General features: G+C 42.1%; 1 protein-coding gene across 4 annotated transcripts in view; it reads left to right on the forward strand.

Annotated features, from left to right (window-relative positions):
* The first annotated feature begins 701 nt into the window (after nucleotides 1–701).
* NRP1 (neuropilin 1) overlaps nucleotides 702–24,267 on the forward strand; it is a 117,147-nt gene continuing 93,581 nt past the window's right edge. For 2 of the 4 annotated variants that reach the window (XM_069859368.1, XM_069859370.1), the window contains exons 1-2: nucleotides 702–1,099; nucleotides 4,264–4,438. In XM_069859368.1, coding sequence (XP_069715469.1) covers nucleotides 1,033–1,099; nucleotides 4,264–4,438 — 242 coding nt within the window. In that variant the 5' untranslated portion in view covers nucleotides 702–1,032. The remainder of the gene's footprint in view (nucleotides 1,100–4,263; nucleotides 4,439–24,267) is intronic. The other 2 variants (XM_069859369.1, XM_069859371.1) reach the window with 1 other exon arrangement.

A 24,267-nucleotide genomic window follows, 5' to 3' on the forward strand; every position in this document is an offset into this window, starting at 1 on the left:
GGCGGGTCTGGGCGAGCGTCACCCCCCGGGGCAGCCCCGACGGTCACCGGGGACGGCGGCGGCGCCTCCGGGAGCCCCGCGCGGGGCCCGGCGCTCGGGGGGGAGCGAAGCGAGGGCGGTGTCGGAGGGGCGAGTGCCGCAGGGGCCCGTGGGGCAGGGCAGGGCGGGCGCAGGTGGGCGCCTCCGCCCGGACGGGCTCTACCTGCGGCGGCGGGGCCGCCTCCAGCCCCGGCTCCCCCCGGGCAGCGCCCGCCCCGGCGGGTCTCGCCGCGTTTGTTTGTTGGCTCTTCCGCGCTGCCGATGTCTTGGGGGGCTGAGGAGGAGGAGAAGAAGGAGGAGGAGGAGGAAGAGGAGGGCGGGGAGGGGGAGGGGACTGGGGCTCGGGAGACGGCGGCTCCTCGGCCTCTCTTATTGCCGCTGAGTTGCGCTCCAATTCCTCAGCGGAGCGGGAGCCGCTTCCCCGTCCCCCGGCCGGGAGTCTCGCCCGGCGGGGCAGGTGAGTGCGGGGCCCGGGGGCCGCGGGGGGCCGCGCCGCCCCAACTCCGCGCCGGCCGGTCCCCGCTGACGCCCTCCCTCCTCTCTCCTCTCCGCAGAGCACCCCGCCCGCCTCCCGAGCCGCCCGGCAGCGCTCCCGACGTGCCGGCAGCCGGCAGCTTTTTTGTCTGTCTTGTCTGTCTGTTTGTTGAGGGGTTTTGTTTTGTTTTGTTGCTTTTGGTTGGTTTTTTTTTCCCCTCGTTTTCATTTGGCTTTCTAGTCTCGCCGGGAATGGCAGGGGCAGCGGCGGCTGGAGAAGGAACAAGTGTGGGGAAAGAGAGAGGGAGCCGGAGCTGAATGACAGGAGGATGCGAGCGACTTGAGGCACAGAAGAAGCCAACCTCCTGCTGCCCTCGGGACTGCGACCCGTGCCTTCTGCTCCTTGACTCCGGCTGGAGGACTTAAGACCTAGGAAGACTTGTGCGTGAAGGGCGTTGTATTTTTTTTTTATTTTATTTTATTTTTTTACCTCTTTTTCCCTACTCTCGGAAGGGAAAAATGGATTGGGGACTTCTCCTGCACTGCGCAGCCCTCACGTTCACCCTGGCCGGGGCTCTGCGAAGCGGTGAGTGCCGGGGCCGCCGGTCCCAGCCCGGGGAGGGGAACTTTCCGCTGGAGGAGGGGGCAGCAGGTCCTTGCTCGAGGGTCGCCTGCCCTGGCACGGCCTTCCGACTTTATTTTCCGCTCTTTTGGGTTGTTGGATAGAGCAGGCTCCTCCTTCTCACTAGATCAGGACAGCAGATTATCTTAATAATGTTTTTTCCCATAGGCAATTAAGTAAGTCTTGCCTTCAGTATTTGAAAGATAATTAACACTTTAAGGAGAAAGCTTTCTCTCCTCCCTTCTTTTTCTCAAGCGTAAGACTTCAGCTTATCGTGCCTTTTACTAGCTGTGTGTCTACCTGCGGGTAGTGTTCAAAGAGAGCTCTCTCCACTACCCCCTTCCCAAATATGCAGTTTACGTGCAACTTGCACAGTGCCAAGGGAGAAGCTGAGCTTCTCTGCAAAGGCTCAAGACTCCCTTCCAAGAGAGAAATCCCATAACAAATGACTGATGTAGTTAGTGTACTCGCAGGCAGCCCTTGAAAACACATCTAATTAAAAGCAGCGTGTTCCTCCTTCCCCGAACAATGCCAGGGCAGTGTGAATATTTCACTGCGTGATGCATTTTTAAAGACGGTCTAATTGTGGGACCGCTTGACGTTTAGCTCTCACACATGAAACAGCTCGTGTGAGTTTTCCTTTCCCGACAAATCCTGAGCAATTATTAACTAATTATCAAATATTTACTTTTGCCTGACAGGGTTTTCAATCAAAGTAATTAAAAGAAGAGAGCACCCTCCACTTACGCTGGTATATTGTTTTAATAAGGGCCCGCAAGTGGAGTGTCATGGAACAGAGAGTATTAAAATTGCCTGTTTTATGATGGAAGTTAATCTCTTTCCCAATATGTTTTGAGGAGGCTGCTTAATTTAATCAGGACGAGCTGCTTCCTCCAGTGCTGTGGTGCAGGAGCAAAGGTGCTAAAGGTGTGTGCTGAGCCCAGCTTGGGGATGCTCTGAGAGGTGCACTTTGCTCACCCCACCCCAGCCCAGGTGAGGTGTGTGAGCAGCCACCTCCCTGGCATCCAGGTAAATCAGAACTGCCTCTAGTCCTGCACCCTTTGAGAGGTGGGAGGGAGGCACCCACTCTTGTTGATAACTTCTCCCCATCAAAAGAAAAGGAGTAGGGTGGGTTGCTGGGCATAAGCCTCCGCCATGAGTGGTCAATGTGGTAGCCCTGCTGGTGTCACCAAGGTTGTTAACCTGTGTAACCTATCAGACCGGCTAATGCCACCTTCACCTATATGGAGTACTAGTGTCCACTAAATTAATTCATTAACCTTATTTAGAACTAATGGTCCAAAGTCATTAGAAACTGCTCTTAATCAAGTGTGAGAGAGATTGCACAGAGCCAGGGAGTCTAGCAGACTGCATTATCTTATTACACTGTCACTTTCCCAGAAGTCACAGATTAAGGCACGCTGGTGGTAGCGAGTCCACCTCGGTGTGCTCTGAAGTGACTCTGTCAAGTGACTAGAAGCAGCACTGCTTTATTTCAGGCATTTAACAGATGCCAGACTCTGCCATGTTGTTTGCAGGGTTGGAGTGTGCTTAATGAGACAGGATCACTTTCTGAGTGTGCTTACACAGGGAGGAAAAGGCAAGATTCCCTGAGAGCCTCAGACAGCGGATTAGCAAGATCACCAGTGACAGCTTTTGAGCTTTGAGCTGCAGCGCCTTTTGTTCTGGTCAGAGGAAAACAGGCTGTTTTGCAAAGGCAAGGAAGAAATAAATAATAAGACAGCCTTTCACAGCAACATGCTGAGCAATATCTGGGTTCTGACCACACAGCTGAGCACGTATCATCCCATTCTCTCCTAATTTATGGCAAATAATTTCTATAAAGAGTGTAGCTTTATGCATTTTTGATGTGCACTTCCTCATTCGCTTCCATTTGACCTGTTTTTCCTGCAATAAAATCCTGTACATTTATAAATTCATGCTCAGAGCAAGGAATGCCATTTTACTTTCACAGGGAATGTTTAGATACAGCACTGTAGCCTGTGTAAACCGTTATTGGGATGTAGTGATATATAGTCTTGCTATTTAGTGTGGTCATTCTTCCTGTCTGTGGTTTTCTGTCAAATTTTATTGCTTAAAATCAACCAATCAATGCATGGAGAAAGTTTTTAGTCCCTGAAGGTCTATAGAAAGAAATCCATAGTAGTAAAAAATCCTGCACTGGACAGTGAAGTCACTGACCATGTAGCTTGGCTTTCTTGTCCCCTTCTTATTTTTTCTATAAACCTTAAAATGCAACCCTGGCAATGCTAGCCAAAGGAGCAAGATGCAGCATACCACATTTCACAGATACACTGTGTGATTTCTTGAAACTTTTGCAGCTCTTTTGTTATTAGAAATAGATTTTGTTGTTTTGAGAGGAGGAATAGACACAGAGAAGAGGAAAGGATGTTGTTCTGCACCATTACTTTGATGCATCCTCCAAGCATGAACAAACTTCCTTGAAGGAATGAATAGTGGATTTCTGCTTCACTAAAAACACTTTGTTCTCCGCTAGCCTGGGTTTGAAGAGCACAGATAGTTTCAACCTGCCTGGATTTATGGACTGATAAAACAAAAGGGAGGGTCTGCTGTGAATGAGCTTGGATCCACCAAGACAATCCTGGTGGTCAGTGACACAGACCAGGCTTGTCCCGTAGCTGGGCAGGGGGTCAAATGGCATCCTTTTAACTCTCTTGACAGCTTTCCTTAAAACTTCGTACTTCAGATAATACTTCTTGGAGATAATTGAGACTCAAATACCCTTCTGAAGTAACATTAATGCTGTTGTGAGGATGCACGGTTGTAACACTGTAAAAGGCTCTGTTTGCCCAGGGCAAGGGGCTATTTAAGTGGGTCTTGTTTAGAAACAGGGTATCTCCTGCTACCTGCTGCCTGTCCAGCTGCTGAACTTAAAGGTGGGCATGGAGAGGGAGACCTCTTTCCATTGGTAAAATACAGCAGAGATGCCTTTGTGTTAAAGGCACAAGGACGCAGCAAAAGTTGGCTTGAAGAAGCCTTCCAGCCTTCGCAGGGTGGTCAGACGTTTCACTTCTGTGGGATGAAACCGGGTGCCGGGAGAGGGGAGGACGCCTGAACACAATCCAATTTGTTTCCCTCCCCTGCAGATAAGTGCGGCGACACGATCAAAATTTTAAGCCCGGGGTACCTCACCTCTCCCGGATACCCCCAGTCCTACCACCCCAGCCAGAAATGCGAGTGGCTGATCCAGGCTCCGGAGCCCTATCAGCGGATCATGATCAACTTCAACCCCCACTTCGACCTGGAGGACCGCGACTGCAAGTAAGTGAGGGCGCCGCGCTCCGGAGCGCTGCGGCGCCACCTGCCGGCCGGCTCCGCGCATCCCCCTCTCCCGGCCGCCAGGGTCTCTCCGCGTCCCCCCCTGCGGTCCCTGTCGCTGCCGAAGCGCTGTGGCAAGAAGGCGCGCAGCAGAGCATCCTTCGGGGCGGGGAAGGGGAGAGGTTTAAAAAGGTCTTTGCAACCTCTTTATGAAGTGTATTTGAATTCTGCTTGCCTGGTGGGAGAGGCAAGTGGATGATGGCGATGATGTGCGTTGTGGGATTAGGGTGAGGCATGTTTGCTGGCCTGCGTGATTTTTGAGTAAGTCTCTAGAGTTTCAAGAATGTGGTTTCCTCTTATTTTGTATCCCCACAGCTACAAACGGTCTGGCAGAAGCAAGCAATTTATAAATTGCCAAATCCTCTTAACGCAGAGTTAGTCTGGCATCACTCACCCGTTAAGGGGCAGTGGACTGCAGAACTGGCAGTCATATCTCCCCCTTTCTCCCTTTGCTGCTGATTTATAGGCAGTACTTCTTCTTTCTCATGCTCCTGCTCTACCATAGTGCCCTGAAAGGAGAAATAGCATAGCTGAGGCTCCCTTTGCTCCCCTTTGCTTGCATTCCCTTTAATCATCTATTTCCAAGAATGAGAAAGGAGCATCAGGAGCATTCCCAGAAACTGTTCTCCACTTTTCCCCACATCTGTAAGATGTATAGATTGCACAAGGCAAGACATTGTCAGATCATCCCCCTCTTCAATATGCCCTCTAAATTCAGCCTGCTTATTTCATGAAGAAAATATTTTTGTGATTCATTATTTAAAAATTTCTTGTGTATCATCCCCTTCTGACAACAGCAAGAGAGAGTTATTGTTCATTGATGCTACCGGTCAAGGTTTTCTCTGCATGTCAGAAGGAGATTAAACTCAGTAGCTGTTGATGTTTGACATTTCATGGGATCATTTGAGATTTTACAGGCTTTGGTCCTATAAAATCATGCTCAGCGTCATCAGGAGTGGTTGTTACAGACCACGAGGTGTAGACTGTTAGATTTGGAGAGAAAACAACTGTACACAAGCACTTAATTTTTACCATGCAGATCTTTGTTCCTATTATTTAATAAATTGATTACTTAGATCACCATTACTGATTTCCCTTGAAATTAAGTTCTTTAATGATGCAGTGTGGTGCTTAGTTGCTTTTTTTGTTGTTTTTCATGATCTATTTACATCAGCGTTTCAGTATCATACTTAGGTGATAATGCAGGAGAACCCTATGCTCATAAAACTGAACTGTCTCTCCATTAAAATGAGATTTTACTGTGATGTTGGAGCGGCAGCTCATATTCACACCATATGTTCACATGCTGACTTCCCATTCTTTAATTTTTAATTTGTTGTAGTCAGGCAATGATTCACTTCCTTGTGTCTTCTTGATACAGGTTTTGCTTTTGTTCTGTGGGCCAGTGCTATTGCTTTAAAATGTTTGTCTCTCTCTCTTTGTCTCTTAGATAGAGATTAGGAAATTAAATCAAGCATATTTCAATGTCAAATCCTTTTTGTTCCTTGCTAGAATACATGTTTTTCCAATGCTGTAAAAGCAACATGGTCTTTGACAGCAGTAAAGTGGTGTACAGCATACAATTATTTGAAGAACAAGTAATCTTTGTGGCAGAGTGTCGTGCTAAAAAGTGCTAGACTGAGCTGAACTGGGTCCAGGAGAGGGACTGACTCCCTTCCTCTATCGCTCCCTTCTCAATATGCATTGTCCACTCTTCCCCCTATATTACTTCTTCCTCTGAAAAGGGCCCCAGTGCAGTAATGAGATGGTAGTGAGTGGAAGGAAGTCTCTAAGCGGGCTTGTTTGCATTGTTTTTGCAATGTGCAATGGTGATGAGTTTACTGTTATTTGGTCTATGCTGAAATGCTAATCTTGTATTCTTTCCTAAATTACTCAGCTGCTACTGCCCTTATATTTAATATTGCTCTTTTTAACTTGAGAAGAATCATATTTGTGCCAAACAACTTAGGACCAGAGTAACAGAAAACTATTTCAGCAACAGGAATTTGTCAACAATCTCTGTGGTTTGAAACTTCAGTGTCTACTTTCAAAATTCACATTCCTTGTACCAACTATTGGGTACAACAGGAGATTAATGCAATAAGACATATCACGAGATTTTTTTGTTTTGCAGCTAAGTAATTTTTGATTTTGTAATATACTTAGTTTATTAGCAACTCAGTCTCAAATCTAGAAATGTGCAATTTAGGTTACATTCTAGTTTATTGAAAGGTTTAGCACTGGAAATTAATAAGCACTTAAATATGAAGTGCAGATAGAAAATGTGAGATAGGGGAATTCATGTCTGGGAACAAAAAATGCTCCATAAATTAGAGTAGACTAGAGGAGAAGATTAGTTTGCTGGCCTAGCTCCCAAAATCCTCATTATAATGCTTTTCATTGCATCTTAGACCTTAGTTAGAGTTGAAAACAACTTTTAATAACAAGGACTCCCTCAACCCAGGGAGGGAAATAGTGTGCCATTGGAAAGGTTACCTTCTTGTTCTGTAGTGCTAACAAGAAAATCAAGAGACCTTATCTAATTTTTGAAATATTACTCTATATACGAGGCTAGATGTATTGAAATATAAAACCAGTTAAAGGTGGATTCTCTGAGGAGAATCAAAAGCAGCAAATTTAAGCATTAGCCATACTGAAGCTGTTCCCAGTTAGTCTTTTTGTATGTTAGGGTTTGGAATTAATTTTAAAAGTATGTCCTGGGTTTACCTACTTATTATGCTATGCTTTAATGAATAAGTATTTCTCAAATGACTCCTAACAAAATTCATATATGTATGATTTTCTAACGACCAGAACCATTTGAGTTTTAAATTTCAAGCAAACATAGTGAAAGTTCCTGTTTCTCTGGAGGCATTCCAAAGGACTCGGCTTTCACAGTTTTGAAGAATAAAGATACGCAAATAATTAAAAATATGTTCACACAAGCTAGGTTCCTCTAATAAAAAAATCTTCTAGCCAGAACTCCTGAACCAGCATAATGGAAATACTGGGTCTCAACAGGAAGTCTACAAACCTGTCAACCACAGATTGTTATCAGGGCATGCATAAGGAAAAAATACACAGTCTCTTTTTAACTTTTAACTTTAATGAGTGTTATGCCTCGTCTTCAGGAGGCCAAGTTACAGAAATTATGGTTGTTTTTTAAGAGAAAAGTAGTTTCTGTTTGCCGTTTCGCCTCTTCTCAAGCAAGCCCGATAATAGCCACGCATTTTTGGAGTCAGGAACATGGTTAAAATAAATAGAAGAGGCAAAACATATGGCTGCATATTAGTTAAAATGCTCCAGTGTTTGTTGCATGTGGTAAATGCTTTTCAGCACTTAGTGCAAGCTGTACAAGTCTGGTGTTGCTGAAGTATCCTACTGTGTAAATGTAGCCATCTTGAATCTAGTAAAACTTTATACTTAGATAATAAACAAGAATGTCACTGATACAGTACTTTAAATTTATGGAACTTTTCCGGTTTCCCAGCAATGCACACTATCAGCATGATAATTTATAATGGTTTGTGACAAATGTTGCTGAGCAGAGAGGTGTGTGGTTACATTCAGATCAAATGTCATTATCTAGGGAGCAATAAAAATTTCACAGACACTAGGTTAAAAACATTAACTAAATGAATGGGAAGCTTCAGAAGAAAAGGGCTTAAGAAAGGTGGAGGATTGGGTAGAAAAGGCCCAATAGTGGTTTCCTTACTGACAAATTATTGACTTTGTTGCCAGACTTGACTGCATTGTTTTACAAGTTTTTCATAGGTATACCGCACAGCGCAGTTGTTTTATTGGCCATCGTTTGTAGATGTAGAGAGTAAATATCATCCTTCCTTGACAATCATAGTGTGTATAGACAATGCTGTCAAATCATTTGGGTTGAAAAAAATGCCCATTTTGAAAACAGTTGAGTTGTAGAAGGAGAGGTGTCAAAGATAATGATTCTTTATAGTGCATTAACCAGGAATTAGTTACATTGATTAGATTAGAGCTGTATAGAAATAGCAGTCAGTTATAGAATACAGAGCCAAAAAAACCCTGTTTGTTTATATAGTCGAAACCAGCTCCTCCAGATCCTTGAGCATGGAAGAAGGCATAGCTGTCCAGACATACAGAGTGAAACTGTAGCTCCATGGAACTCCTATAGACCTTAATGATGTTAGAAATTCATCCATCCATTTTATTTCTAAATATTGTCAGTGGATTTACGCTATAAATCTTTAGGTATAACAAACTGAAGCTAGTAAAATAAACAGGAGGAAAGCAAGACCTGGCTCAACTTCTCTTTAGTTCCTGCAAAGCTTAAGCTCTTATTTTTGTTTTGGTCTAAATCCTGGTTCCTGTTCTTCCATGCAGTGAGGTCTGCTTTGTGCAGACTTTGTGCCTCCCGTTTCTCTTGTGCAGAGGTGATTTGAGCCCTTTGGGTTGAGCCAGTGGGAGTAAAAGTGCGCATATCGTCGCTGTCTATCTGGACAACTGCTTGTGCGTGACATCTCTGGGCTGCCTATCAAGCCCTGCCTGTCAGAAGAGTCCTACCAATGGCTGCATATGCAGTAGCTGCAGTCTGACTGCCCAGAGGCACAGCCAGAGCCTAGCTTGCCAGCAATGAACTGCTCCCACAAACTGCACCTAGGACACATGGGGTGTGATGCTGGGTCTGAGCCTAGTGCAGCCCTGTCATCATTGGAAACGATGGGAATTTTGCCCTCCGTTTCCACAGAGCTGTCTCCTGTTTGTTCATTAAGGCTGTGAGGAAGGGTGCAACACAGCCTCTGTACAACTTATTTGTGATGGCAAATGTCAGTCAGAGCTTCTTAATTCCTTCCCCTTCTGCCGCTGTTGAGCGTGGCAGGCAGTGAAGTAACTGTGGCTAACAACACTGCAGAGCTAGCAAAGGAGCAGATTCATTCAGGCCCGTGAGAGACAAGGACTGTATTTGCCCAGGGTTGAGCAGAGAAGTCTGAAGGAGCCAAAGCCTATGAGCTTTCAAACAGAAGGGTGGTTTTAGTGGCCTGGCCCCATTCCTCTGGGCATTAGCATCAGGCTTTTAGCTGTTTGCCTCGGGGTGAAGTACCCAAGCCAGATGGGAATGCCCCCTCCTCACTGCTGAGGGCAGCTGGAGGAACACCCATACTCCCATGCCTCTTCTGATTTGAATTAACTAAGTCCCACAGCTCACAAATCTTATGCCGCCCTACTATGCACTTCACTATGGGAGGGTGGCAAAGGCCCGAATCTCTCTTTGTCAATCCAAGCTTGACACAGCCGTGAGCAGGACGTGGGGCTCTGCACCGACCCACTGGGAAAGCTATATCCAGGCCGAAGGGGCAGCTTCTCCACCCCCTTTTCTATCTTGGAAATCTGTCCCCCAGGAGCTGTTTGGGGTTACTGAGAGATTATTTGGGAGTACTAAAGGGGACAGACCATCCTTCATTCTGTCTCCAAAACAAGAAGCAAGTATTTTTGGCATAGTTTAGAATGAGTCATTGCTGTGGATTTGGGGGACATGTGATATCTCATGTTTCTGGGTGCACTTCAAGGGCATTCCTCTACTTTACATAAGGCATACGAAAGGCTTTCTCAGGGAGCACCCTGCCAGACAGCCCTACGGGTGACCGCTGCTATTCGATACCCTCTGGAAGGCTGTTGTAAACTGTGCCAAGGAAAGGCACCCAGAGCCTGCTTAGGGTCAGGGAAGCAGAAAACACTTCTTGCATTAGATATGGAATGGAGCATATACACACACAAATAATATGCTTCCTTAGCTTAAAGATTCTGGATTGTGAAAGGATTCACAAGTATGTGCTCTTTGCTACAGGATTCAGTATGTATTTGCACACAAGTATCTAAAGAAAATGCTGTTACTTTATTGTGCTTTAGAGACTGAGTAGGAGTTGAAAGAGGTTGGAAATGATAGTTTTTCTGATCGCAGTGTAATAAACCAATTCTTTTGTTGTTTATCCAAGCAGTTAACTCTTGTGCAAATCTCTTGTCAAACTGTTTAACAATTCTTTCTTTTAGAATAGCAGTTTGGGCTTCAGTTCTCTCAGGAAAAGGTATTAGGGAAACCAACGAAGCTGCCGGGTCATAGCTAGAGAGCCTGTGCTGGCTTGTGCTTGGAGTTGAGGTGTTGGATGCAGAGCCTGGTTTTGCACTCTATGGGTGCATTCGCTGGCACAATAGAGTCTTGACTTGGGTCTCTGTACAGTAGCACATTAGATTTATAACAAACATATGCAAGTGTTTCTATTAATCCACACAGTTAAGTGAACTGTGGGGAATTCTGTTGTGATATGCTACAACCAGATACCCTTTAGACAGAAAAGAAGTTGAGGGTCAATTGATTCCCGTGAGCCTAATTCTTTATCCTTTCTGTGGGCAGAGACAGAAAAATTCAGAACAGAGGCCTATTCCTTTCTAAACTGAAACCCAGAGTCATTTGCATTAGCCCTATGAAACACTCAATATGTTTTCAATAAACTCCATTCTGTTCTCCTCTCCACCCCCATCTCCTGTGCTAATGTAATTAAAACAAAAAACCTATGTGTTGCTGAAAATTAGTTTCTTAATTATATCTTATTGCAAGCTATAATATCAGATCATAATTTGATAATTATGATATAGAGGTTTTTAAACAGCTGATGTAAAACTAAATTAAATTATTTTCTTTTGCAGTATTTCCAAAAGATGAAATTATGTCTGAAAACAGGATATACTTGCACTCCCATGTATATGTCTAGACTTATATATCACACAGAACTGCTTGGATATAGGCATGTGTGTTACATATACTTCTTTAAGATTGTGCAGATATGGACACATTTACACATATAGTATAGATTTCTTAGTTTATGTAGAAGTTCCTAAAGTAAATCTACTAATTAAAGCGCTAATACCCATCTTAAAGCTGATAATTAGGTATAAAGAGAAAAAGAGACAGGATTAGTGTTCAGATCATGTTCCAAATGCGTCTTAATTGGGTGTTTGTAATCAATCCTGATTGCAAGAGGCAGTGGTTTGGCAGAATAAAGAATGAAAAAGCCTTAGCCCAGCTATTTTCCTGTTAGTTGACTTGGCCATAGTATTTAGGTCAGGATCCAGTGTCAAACAAGGTAATTTTGTCAGCTTTAGTGATACTCATAAAACATATAAAAATCTTTTCCAATGATATATTTTCAGGATAAAAACTCTCTCAAGCTAGAGAGTTATTTTTATCCAGAATCTTAAAATCTGTTTTCAAGCGAACCACAGAAAAGACTTTGTTCTCCTGGCCTCCATCCACCACTGACTTCTGAAATCAGGTCTGAGTTCACTGTGGGTCTTTCATTGCATTGACCTTGGTACTTTTCTCACCAAGCCACATTTTTCTGTCACAAAACCACACAGCTTGGTATAATGATTATTTCTTTATCCCAAGTAACCAAACAAGTTTTTAAACAGGGTGACGGATTTCCCTCTTGCACTGTGGGAAGCAAGCACCTGGCAATTTCCAAATAGAGTTTTAATGAACTTCCTGAAGGAGATTTGAGAGAAGTTTAATAAGTCACCTGCCAACTTTTTGGGAGCGTAGGTCATTTGCTTTTCTGTAGGAACTCACAAAAATGTGAGAATAACCCGCTTCCCAAGTCCTAAACTTCCACGGAGGAAATTGATTTTCATGGGCAATATCAAAGGTTTTCAAAAACGTAACCTAAAAAATCAAATTTCTGATTGTTTCTCACACATAAGGTACTGTGACACTCTGTGATCCACAAAGCTGCTTGTGAACTGTGTGAGTTTTATAATAATTCATTTGAACAGGAAAGGATTGTGCATATGTAGACTCATCTTGCATGTTAATAGCATTACAAGTATTTTATGTAATGCTCTAAAATGAAGGTTTTTGATAGCTGAAAAGGAGTATTGAAAAAAATATCTCCATATGTGGAAGAGACCCATTTGATGTGGTGATTTATTCCAGAAGAAACTATGCACATCCCAGAAGAACAGTAACCAGCTGTTGTACAGGAGAAACTGTGTGATTGTCTGCTGCCTAGCACACTGATATGGAACTGCAGTAGCCACATGCCTCAAACCTCCCCTAAATACAGATGGGCTGAGCCTCATACTGAATGGCAGCCTGAGTTAATCCCTTTCTTACACTCCCAGCAGCTTGGGCTCCATTGCACGTCCTCACTGTGGGCTGTTCTGTGCTTCATGAGAGGATACAGCCCATTAGAGCTGTGGGGTGGGAGGGAGGCTGGAGCATTCCACTGTGGCTGTGGGTGGGGGCACACTCTGCTGGTTTTCATGTTGGAAAAGGAGATAACAGGTAGTCCTTTTACCATTTTTCCCAACACTTCTTCTTATATTGGAAGTGGGAACCTAGAGAAAAATAGAGAAGTTTGTTCACACTCATGATTATTCCGCCTCAGGCTTTGAGCAATGCTCTCTTACAGCCGAAGTTTTGCTTACCTTATGCAGATAAACAGTCTCACTGAAGTCAGTTAAAACAACAGACTCATTTGGGCAGGGCCAATAGGTAGGGCATAGATATGTGGCACTATACAAATTAATAGTTACATTTTATAAGAATAGATTTCAGATGCTTGCAGAGTAATTTGCAATACAGTCGAAAGTTCAGCTTAATTCCATTTTGTCCCATCAGTTTCTAAATCACCATAAATAGGTTATCATTTCTTTCCTAGGATCTTAATACATACTAGTGAAGGCTAGGGACAAGTTGCTAAGCTCATGGGTTCGAATCAAAGTTCAACTTGTAGAATCTTTTGCCAATCTGTCATTAAGCCAGACAACTTCTACTGACTTTTCTCTGATGTATTCATCTGTAACAAGGGAAGCAGATCAGCAATTTAGAAAAGCTTTAGCTTGATCACCATGCAGAAATGTAGGCTACACTGCCTATTTCCATAATGATGATTCCAGTTTGCCAGATGCAAAATGGGAGGCTTACATCCCTCATGCTAAAAACCCTTCTTAGAGGAAATCCTAGGCTGTCGCTCCGTTTGAGTAGCTTTAGTTAAGTCTGGAAAAATATGCAAAGGTAGCTTTTAAATAAAAGCTCATTTTTTTTTTCTGTTTCACAGCCATCTTCATAATCTGTTTTGGAGACAGAGGCATAAAATGTATTAACACGGCAGGCATATGTTCTGATTGCTGAGTATTTTTTGACATTCCCACAAAACCCCTGAGACTTTGTGTCACATTTCTATAAACTTTTATCTATTTGTATATTCATATCTGGGCTTAAATCCAAAACTTCTTTAATGCATTTACAGCAGACAATTTAGGTTCATCTGCTTGTATTTCAGATGGCAAGCAGTTATAGCAGGTACACGTTTTAACCGCTCTATATAGTCTAACATTCTAATACATTTCATAAGTTTTCTGTAGTGTTTCAATAGCACATACACTATGTAATGTAGGTATATAAAATAGATACAAGACCACATTGAGCTGTGAAGCAAGTGAAGACAGCTCCACTGATGCCAATAGTGTCACACCTCCTGATAATTCAAACACAAAATACCACAAGTATATGGTATTATGTTCCTTACTGTTTTCCATTTTCATTTATCCTCCACAGCTATACTAGATGATGGGCTTCAAACAGTATAATGGTCTTCTTATCTCATTTCTCTGACATCATTTTCAAGTTCCTTATTACTCTTGAACAGTGCAGCTAATAGTGCCCAAATTGCTTCTCATTCTTTCCATCATAGCATGTCATTATTCAAGAAACTAGTGCTCTTTCGCCTTTCCCACACAAAGAGCTCTCCCCTGAACTAAACGTAGAGCTTACTACCAAGAGCAAGTCTCACATTTCCTAGGCAATTAGGCTCCTTCTACTGGCTGTTACATTTTTACTTTTCATGTTTGTACATTTTTTAATTAACCCTACCTGTGTACTCCTTCAGAATTGAATCTTTGTCTTCTAAAGCATAGTCTTCTTGCACTGATCTTTGTATTGATTTAATTATTTCAATTAGGTTTTGTTTGTGTAGTTAAAATTCAGCACAGACTGGGGGATACATGTGCTCTAGTATAAAGGTGTCTTTTATCAGTATTTTTTTCAGAAATAAACCTTGCTAGTGTCAGCAGTTTGTAGCAGGGACTGTACTGCTTTATATATTATAAGTTTTAACCTGGTACAGCTGAAGTGGCTGTAAAAACAATCTGTAGACCTACTTCTGTGTAACATAACTAGTCACAAATGCTAGTAGAGGGTTTTGGACACTGTATTAGCTAAATTTTTTAACAAAAAATAATTAGATTACTGATATAAGTTGCAAATTGTAATGTAGGCATATATATATGTGCTTACTGTGGGACTTACTGACATATGCATTTTCTCCCAGCTTATGCTCTTCAAACAAAAGCCAAGCCATTCCTCTGCCTACTGTAACTTATGCTTTCCTGGAAGGTTTTTTTTAACTTGTCTCACTAGGCAGCTAGATGAATTACTGTGATGTGACCTTCAAACACCTCGCTTACTCCATGGAAATTTTCTATATGCACACTCTCACCCCGTGATATTCCATATGACGTGCAAGGTATTTTATCCCTTTTCTTAGTTATTCTTCCCCCTACCACCAATATTTCAAAGTAAAAACATGCTCATAGGTGTAACCACAGCTCAGCTGATGCTCTGAAATAACTTTTGCATGTCCCCATATGCTCAGCATCAAAAGGAAAATATGTCCTTCCTTGCCATATACCAGCTCTTTCTCATCTGAAAGATACATGATAATTTGATTTAAATATATGAAGAAATAAAGCTAGTTTTCGTGCGCCATATTCTTAATTTGTCCAAAGATTTTCCTATTGAAGTTAGTGGAGCACCAATGATTTATACCAGCTAGATGAGGAGCTGACTCTATCTTTCTGCAGTTCCCTAGAAATTCTCAGACAAAAAGTCAGTATTGTAGCTGAAACAGTCTTAACTCAGGGTAAAGTCTGTTAAAGTTTTGTCCTTCATCAAGATCAGACTTTAATATTCATGCAGAATGGGTAGCAGCTTCTTAAAAGTAGGTGGAATAAAGACCAAAGTTGTCCTGTCTTGCATACAAACCTTTCTTTCCACTAAGAGCCTTAAAGAAGTACACAGAATTAGGTGCTAGTGCACTGTCACCATTTGCAGTGCTAACACTCTCATCCTGCTTGGTCTTGGGCCAGGCAATCATCATTGTGACTTAGTTCCCTTAGAGCAAATAACATTTCTCTGGTCTGCAAATATCTGAGGATGCACTTATTAGTGTTTGTGAGTTCCTTAGAGACTGCTGGGTGGAAATGTAGTGCAATATAATAATTATTTGCCGTTGTTTTTTATTTGTTCATGCTCTAGCTGTTATTTTTTTTTAACAATATACTGCTGTGTAAAAATGCATGTGGCAGTCTTTTGACTTTCACAGAAAAGTGTTATCCAAACAAAACTAAAGAATAGGACTCATGTTCACAAGAGACACATTATCCATGATGAGAGGAATCTATAACAGACACAGCACTAACTCAAAACTGAGCACCAAACAGCATCCAAATGCAAGCAATTTCAAATGTGTGCACATTGCCAGTACAAACCTAGGCCATTTTGCAAAGGCAGCATCCCCCGAGGAGCAGTGAACCCAGCAGCAGCAACGCTAATGGCTGTCTCCTCATGTGCAGCGAGGGAAAGCAGCACTTTAGAGGCATCTTGGGCAGCTGTTAAGTTATTCATTCCTAACTTATTTTCGTAAAGCTGTTACTGGGTGTAAGCAGATGACATAAAGATGTTGAGCCTGCTCTGCCTGCTATGTGGGGAGCATTCCCCATCCTTGCACACAGTGAAATTCTGACATCCTTCAAAACAGTGGCAAAATTTCCCACAATCTCTTTTGGACTAAACCCAAAACTATTTTAGGGTCCTGAAAACCCTTTTTTGAACAGCATTTTACTGGTGCCAGTGTTTCTTATAGAATTTTTATTAGGTTGGACATTACTTTCCTTCCAATGCATTCAGTGTGTGTAGGGAAGCAAAGAGGCCCAATGAACTTTCAAATGCATTTGTATTGCTAGAGCAATGACCAAATAAAAAAAGAAATACCCAATTCTCTGTTGTTAGAGTACACATAATGTACAAAGTACTGTGCGAGGTTATCTACCTTGTTTCTTAACCTCCTTTCAGAACATTTCAGACTTTTTTGCAGTTTGTTTGTTCCACTTGATGCCTTATCCTTCCTTATCTCCACACTGTAGGTGATGTGAAAGCTTTCATTCTCCTGAGTAAAACACAGTAGTTATCTTTCTTGGAATTGACCACTCCATGTTTTGGACGTTATAAGTTAGGCCTCTAAAAGCTGTGACAATTTATAAAAATCCTTGTCTCTTGAAAATTAGTTTTGATTTCTTTTTTGTTTCCCATCTAGTATATTTGGGGGATTTTCTCTCTAATAATAGTAGACAGAGAATTCAGCCACCTTAAATGAGAAGTTTGGCAATACTACAATATCAGCAGCTGATGCTTTAAAACCTGCAACCAAATTTCATGATGTTTGTGGTAAAAATCACAAGAGCTGACAATGTTTGTTTCTTGCTAAAGTCCCAACTTCCTGAAGCTGTTTCTGTTCTTAGTCACAGCCCTGAAACTCCCACTTAAGTGACAGATTTATAGATAAAAATAAAATCAAAAGGGAATGGAAGTATTCATTTATGTTGATTTCACTGCTTGGCTATACTTCCTCACCCCTTGCTGCATGATCAAAACTTCCAGAAAGCAAAATTAATCACAGCAAAAATAAACCCTTTGGAGTTTACCACCCTTTTTTCTCATAAAATAACACTAGGAGTACTATTGTTATGGAGGCTAAATGTTTGCTTGGCTTCAAAGCCAACTTACACCAGTGAGAAGAGAATTAATTGGAAGCCATAAACACAAGGACATGACTTTTGGCTCAGGAAGACCTTGATCTGCAAATTACTGGCATATTTGGGACAAAGATCACGCTGGATGCTTCAGGATCCTTACGCTGTCCCACTGCTATCCCCTGGCAGGCATATTGGGGGTAAATAAGGTGGGTTGACAGAAAAAATTTGCTAGTGCCATGTTCTTATATGTTTTGCAGGCTTTTGTTTTCAGAGGATTACTCTCTTTCGAATATTGCACAAAAATACTGTGCAAGATAGCCAACATTGACATTAAGGGTCCTATCCTTCACCTAATTATACCATGTTTGTGTCTTCGTGTTTCTAGTGAAGTCAATGAAGTTGTGACTGAGTGCTTTGTGTTTCCTTTATGGTTTGGATGCCTTCCCTACTGCAGTTACAATAACTGCAGAGGGTCTATGCTGATGTGCACAAGCTGAGAAGTAGCTGTATAGCTCTAAACTCAGGGGCTATTCTGAAGACAAAACTCATTTTCAAAGCATTTTTATAAACTCAAGGAAATCTTAATGCCTTTATTCTGTTATTACTTCAAAATAATAATCCCAAACTGACCTGGGAGCTATTATTCAGTGAGCACTGGCCCCTTGGAACGTTTCAACTTGTCAAGTTTAACAATTTTTTGAATGCACAGAGGAAGTCATTAAGGCACATCAGGCTGCTGATTGCTATTAAACTCTGCAGAGAGTTCTGTGTAAAAATCGATGCCATAACAGGTCTACAAGAATCTAAGAGGCAGGAAAAGCATTTTTTTTTCACCCTCTGGTAACTCAAAAATGAATGAATAGATTTTGTGGGACCTCAAAAAAATTTCACCTATGAGTTAGGGGCCAAATGTAAACCTCTTTGACAGAATAATACAGCTTAGAAAGCTCTGAGCACGTGAAAGTGGGATTATAATGGAGTTGTTACTGCTGCAATCTCAACTGTGTGTTTCTGTGCTGGAGAAATCTCACACATCTGCATGTATACACATGCACATGCTTATTTATTGTATCCTAAGGAACACCTTTTTTTCTGTATCGCCACTAAGATACCTGGAGAGAAAATGTGGTTTTAGTAAAATATGATCTTATATAGCTTTTTCCAGAAAAGTACTACAAGAATTTTCCAGACGAGTTCGATCTCAACATCAACAAAAGCATGACTTAGATAGCTGGTGGGTTTTGCTTCTGTGGGAACTGCACCAAAAAATGCAACATGTTTGCTACTAGTTGAATACTTTTCATGGGAAAAAAAAAAACCAGTTTAAATCGTATTTGGAAGTTTTATTGTAAACATGTAGTATATAAACCACGCCAAGTCCATTGTCTGGCTCTGTGGCTGATTGTCATGAGATGGCTTAAATTCAAACCATCCGGTTCTCTTCCACCAGAAAGCATAGTGGTGACATTCAATTCAATATTTGGCATGAATTTCATTATATTTTTTATTATAAAATGCTGAAGCATCTTTTTAATCTGGTTATTTTTCTTTCATTCTTATATGAAAATAAAATTTTACTGTGTTGTATTAAATTTGCTTCATTCTATCACAGGACCATTTGGGTTGGAAGGGACCTCGGGAAATCATCTGATCCAACTTACTGCTCAAAGGAATTGCATTTTGTATAACACAAAAGCTAAAATGAAACAATCTGCGTAAAACCAAATGTTCCCATAAAGCAAGAGAAGACCTAGTTAGGATGTTTCAGAACCGTTATTTCGTGTCCTGTCACAGCCTTACTGCTCAAGCAAATACTAATTTCTCTCCATCTCTACTGATTCATTTGAAAATTTCTGTTTTCATACTTTTATTGAAAAGAAGGTTCCTTTTTGTTTTTCCATTTTAAAATATGTGGCAATATCATGTAGGGTTGACCCACCCTGGAAGGAGGGCAGAGGGGTAGGGCCACAGGCATGTCTCTGCATGGTTGCTGCAGGGCCCCACTGAGTCATGGTCTGCCACCTTGGCTAAGCCCAGAAACGACCTTTTTAATGAACCATCATGAGGGTGAGCTGACTCAGTATCAGGGTCTAGGGCAGCAAGACTTAGGACCAAAACATCCAGCCTTGGTTCAGATGGAGGTGCCTCGCCCAAAGCTCACCAAGGCTGCAGGTGTCTGACAGCTTCTACCATGTCCTGGGGAGCCAGCACTGTGCATCCCCATGAATCCATGATGAGAGTATGTGGTCATGGCCACAGCCAGCATGGCAAACCCTCCCAGACTGTCTGGGCCCAAGACAGATCTGGAGAAAAGGACGCAATGAAAAAGGTCTTAATGAGTGAGTTTTTAAAGCCTGTTTTAGTGCATATGTTCTGGATCAGCAGTGAAGAGCCAGATTGTGAACCGTTTCCCCAGCATGGCGCTGAGGTTGGAGGCTCCTATGTTCTCATTATATCAGGGGAAAATCCACTTTTCTTGCATGGGTAATTTGGAAGTTATGAATCAGCCTGTTGTTTTTATTTCAGCAGAGTACAGACAAGAGTTTTGTAAAATGAGACTGCTGCCTGTCTGTCAGGCAGCTGTAGTTTTTTACCCTGCAGCCTCTTTTAATGTGCATTCTTGGCAAATTCTGAAGAGAAGCAGTCACAACTGTGCACTCAGATATTACAGCAGATCTTATATCCTAGTCATTGAGCCAGGGACTTCACTCGTGCATCGCCCTGTGTTTGAGGCAGCCATTAAGCATCCTGACCTAGTAACCAGAAAACTGAAGTTGTGTGTAAGTTAAAAGGCACTGTAAAAATAGCCTCTTGAATCATCTGTATTTGAACAGAGATTAATATTTTCTTGCAGTGTATCTACTTTTTCCAGGTGTCAGATAGAACATTTGTTGTCTGCTGGTTTTTAGGCTTTTTAAAGTAGGTGTTAAAGGCTATTCCAGCCTAACTCTAGCAGATTTTAGGGCATGAGAGACAGTTATCTGCAGAAAAGTTCCCATCTCTCTCAAATAATTAGCAATTTTCTGTCAAAAAAGCTTCTGAACCAACTACATTTTTTTCATTTTCAGCTTTTTTTTGTCTCACTCTTTTCCTCTCCTCTTCGTCTCCCTCCTCCCTTTCCCCTAGCATTTTCTGAGCAGCCTTTGCCAAATGAAACGCTGATGAAAGTAACTTTCGGTGGCTGAGCAGTTCCCTCTGTCATCTCCTCCCTGTCCACCCCCTTGATTGCAACAGACATCTGCCTCTGTACACACCATGTCAGAGTCCAGCAGAGACATTTTATGTTCATTGCTGCTTCAAAATAAATAAAAGCAGCACAGAGGATGCAAACTGGTTATGGACATCCCATTGCTAATAATGGAGCTATGTTGGTAATTGCTAATAATGATGTAGTGTTTCAGCATGGGAACACCATTCTAGCTGTAATGTGGATCTGGCCTGAATAAAGTGACACAGATGGTAACATTATTGCATATTTCTTTGCAGTTGAAGTTGAAATTTTACTGCAGGAAAAAAAAAAAAAAAGCATTCGTACATTTTTTTCCAGTTATTCATGTACTATTAGCAGCATTGGCATGCTTGATCTTTGAGCTGTGTCAGTATTACCTAAGGAACTTGAAGACGAGTCTGGAAAGTGGGGGGAAGCAATTGTTCCTACTTAGCAAAGGAAGTATTTAGATACTGTTTAAAAGAATTGCATTTGCCTCCCTTGGCAGGGATGACCCATTTTGATCACACGCAACAGCCAAACAACAACAAGCCAATTTGCAGTAAATCAGACTTTAAACATCTCTGTAGCTGCTATCTGAAAGACTGGTTCTGGAGTCCTCTGTCCAGAGCTTCCACATCTGTACCTCAGTTGTCCAGGAGTGCTTTGTTGCTATTTTGCAAGCTGCAAACAGTGGGAACACATGTTCTGTGGGCCAAGTTCTGTGTTTCAGCTTCCTTTGATGCACACCAAGTACGTGCTCCTCTGGGAGTGCCCAGCATCCTCCATGCTTACGTGAGCAACCACTTCAGCACCCTGGTGAGCCAAAAACAGTGGAAGCACAGACTGCTACTTTGGCCTGACTGCAACATATTCTTTGAAAGGTGTTTGTAAAGCCGTGGCAGCATGTCAAAGATAAGAGAGTCAGGAATTGCTTGTATTTGCCAGGCACCTGCCTTTGTTGGTTCCGTTCACAAGAGCAGCTACCCTCACTTTTGAACTTTCCAAACTTGCTGCCTGTTCACTTACAGAATTCTCTAGCTCACCCAGACCTAGAGTGTCAGGAACAGTTGTCCTTCCTGCAAGATCAGGTTACAGCATTAGATCAAAGTCGTACTATGCCATTTCACACCATGTGGATGCAATAACCTGCCAGGTTTCAACTCCTAAGTACAGATGTCTAGTAACTGTACAATGCACACACAAAAGTTAAAGCCAGAAGCCAAACTTCTGTGCTAAATTTCATCTTTTTCCACAACATTGCACCTTTCCCATGCATTCTTATAACTGCATTCCCAATTTAAATATAACAAGGCCACTGCTAATATCTAAAACTTTACTGCCTGTCTTTACTTTGCAATTTTCTGTCTTGATCGGGCAATTCAAAACTGAGCTTGATAATGCCTTTTTAAACAGTTGAGAAAGAGTGATCCACCAAAGAGGTTTCTTCCTGGCAAAAGAAGTGCTGCACAGTATTGATTACCATGTGGAGGGAACATGTAGCAGAAAGCAGTGTTGGCAGTCTGTAGGAAATAAACACTGTGTATTTGCTGAAGAGTTGCTGCGTAGCTGGAAGTGCAAGGCATGAGCAAGTGTCATTTATAAATGATTGTGAGAAACTGCAGAAAAAGCACCTAATTTCACCTAATTCATGCTTCCCCAAGTGACAGGGGACAGGACAAGAGGGAATGGCCTCAAGCTCCACCAGGGGAAGTTTAGGCTGAACATTAGGAAAAAAAATTTCACAGAAAGGGTCATTGGGCACTGGCAGAGGCTGCCCAACGAGGTGGTTGATTCACCTTCCCTGGAGGTGTTTAAGGCACGGGTGGATGAGGTGCTGAGGGGCATGGTTTAGTGATTGATAGGAATGGTCGGACTCGGTGATCCAGTGGGTCTTTTCCAACCTGGTGATTCTATGATTCTATGAAAGCTGGATATTTCTTCTAAACTGGATACCTGGGCTTCTCCTGTGGCTTAGAGAGATACTTCCAGGAAAAATACATCTCACCTTAAGACTGATAGCCAGGATAAATCATTCTTTCAAGGTGCCTCTATCTCTCTCTCCCAAGGGGATAAGTAGCTCAGAGTATCTCCATGGGTTTTGGACAACTACTGTAAGGTAAAATAAAGTTCACCCAGACTCCTCAGAAATGGCTGCCTGAAGTGGGCAGGAAAGCTGGCAGACTTAGATAGCTGTAAAAGCTCATTTCTGTCATGGTTAACGCAGAGCTGATTGCTAGGGTTGGTACAGTATTGCCCATGTCAACAAGGTAAAAAAAATCTTGCAATAGTTTGGAAATCATTTGATATGTCACATGATTAATGTACAACAAGCCATGTAATCAGGCTACAAGTGAAAATGAAAATGGAAAATGAGTACAGGAACTTTATGTTCTGTTCACACAGAAGTAAACAATTTCTTCAAGAAATGAAACTGTTGTCTTAAAATATATCACATGTTGATATACTTATAGTGGCAAATTGTGGTTGATTGGGGAATGTTACCTGCTCGTTCTGTGGCTTGGCTCAAAGCCTTTTTGAATCTTGCTGGGGAAAGCTGACAGACCTGTGCTCACAGGCACAGGCTGCGGCATTTTAAGTCTCTCCTTCAGAGCATGTGCCACAGGAGCACACTGGTCAGTAGTTAGACATCTTCTGTAGCAAAGAAGATACTTGATAGGACATAAGGATACGAGCAACATCCCTGAAGTGGAAGACAATAAAAAGGAAAAGTATTGCCAGAGTATAAGTGCACACAACATAGCCTGCCTAATTCAGTAAATGCAATTCATTCACTTGAGCTTCCTCCTTCTTCTCTCTGCACACACTCAGCCCTGTTTAACATATGCTTGAACCCTGCTTAATTTAATGAGCAAACAGGTGCTCATAATTAGGCGCATATTTAGTGACGTGACTGACTTAAGACTCAAATGTTCCTGCTTCAACACATGAACTGTTTCTATTAGGATGGAGCATCGCACGCTAGGGTTTGTAATTACTACAGACCACACTGTATAGATGATGAGGCACGATGAACTGCTTCTAGGTAGAAGACTGTTCGCATGCATCCCTTTAGGTTTGAGCTCAAAACTTTTTCTTAATTGGGGTCAGAGTAATGGCTGTCTTAGATGAAGTTACGAAGCCCAAATCCCGAAATTCCTATTGCTGCGAAACTCCCACAGACTTGAAACGTGCAAATCAGATGCAGTTCATAGACTCCCATTAGAATGTCAGGGCATTCTTTCTGATGTTTTACTAAATTGTAGTAGGTAGTTCTGTAGTTTAAAATTCACGGAAAAAATAGAGGACACTGCATTTTCACTTGCAACCTGATTTGTTGTCTCTATCTCATGTAACTAAAATATAGTGGACATAAGGAGCAGTGGGTTAAGCAGTAATGACGCCAGTATTTTCTTTTGCTGAGGCTTTGGTCAAGCTAAGGATGCAGTACTAATCTAGAAGTCATTTCTCTTTTTTCCTTAAATAATATTTTTATTGAGCAAGAAGCGGATGTCAGAATGGCCTTTTGATCGGCTAAAAACAACAATGTCTCTAAGGGAATCTTTCCTGTTTATTGTATGCTGCTGCACTTGGAAGACAGTACTCTACAGTAGAGCTAGATTCCTTAACATACAAGAAGCAGGGCAAAACAGGATGAGGCCAAAATGGGAACTGTATATCACAGGAACTTGGAAAGGCAGGAAGTAACAAAGTA

This window comes from Phaenicophaeus curvirostris, chromosome 6 (genome assembly GCF_032191515.1).
Source record: "Phaenicophaeus curvirostris isolate KB17595 chromosome 6, BPBGC_Pcur_1.0, whole genome shotgun sequence".
Taxonomy (NCBI): domain Eukaryota; kingdom Metazoa; phylum Chordata; class Aves; order Cuculiformes; family Cuculidae; genus Phaenicophaeus; species Phaenicophaeus curvirostris.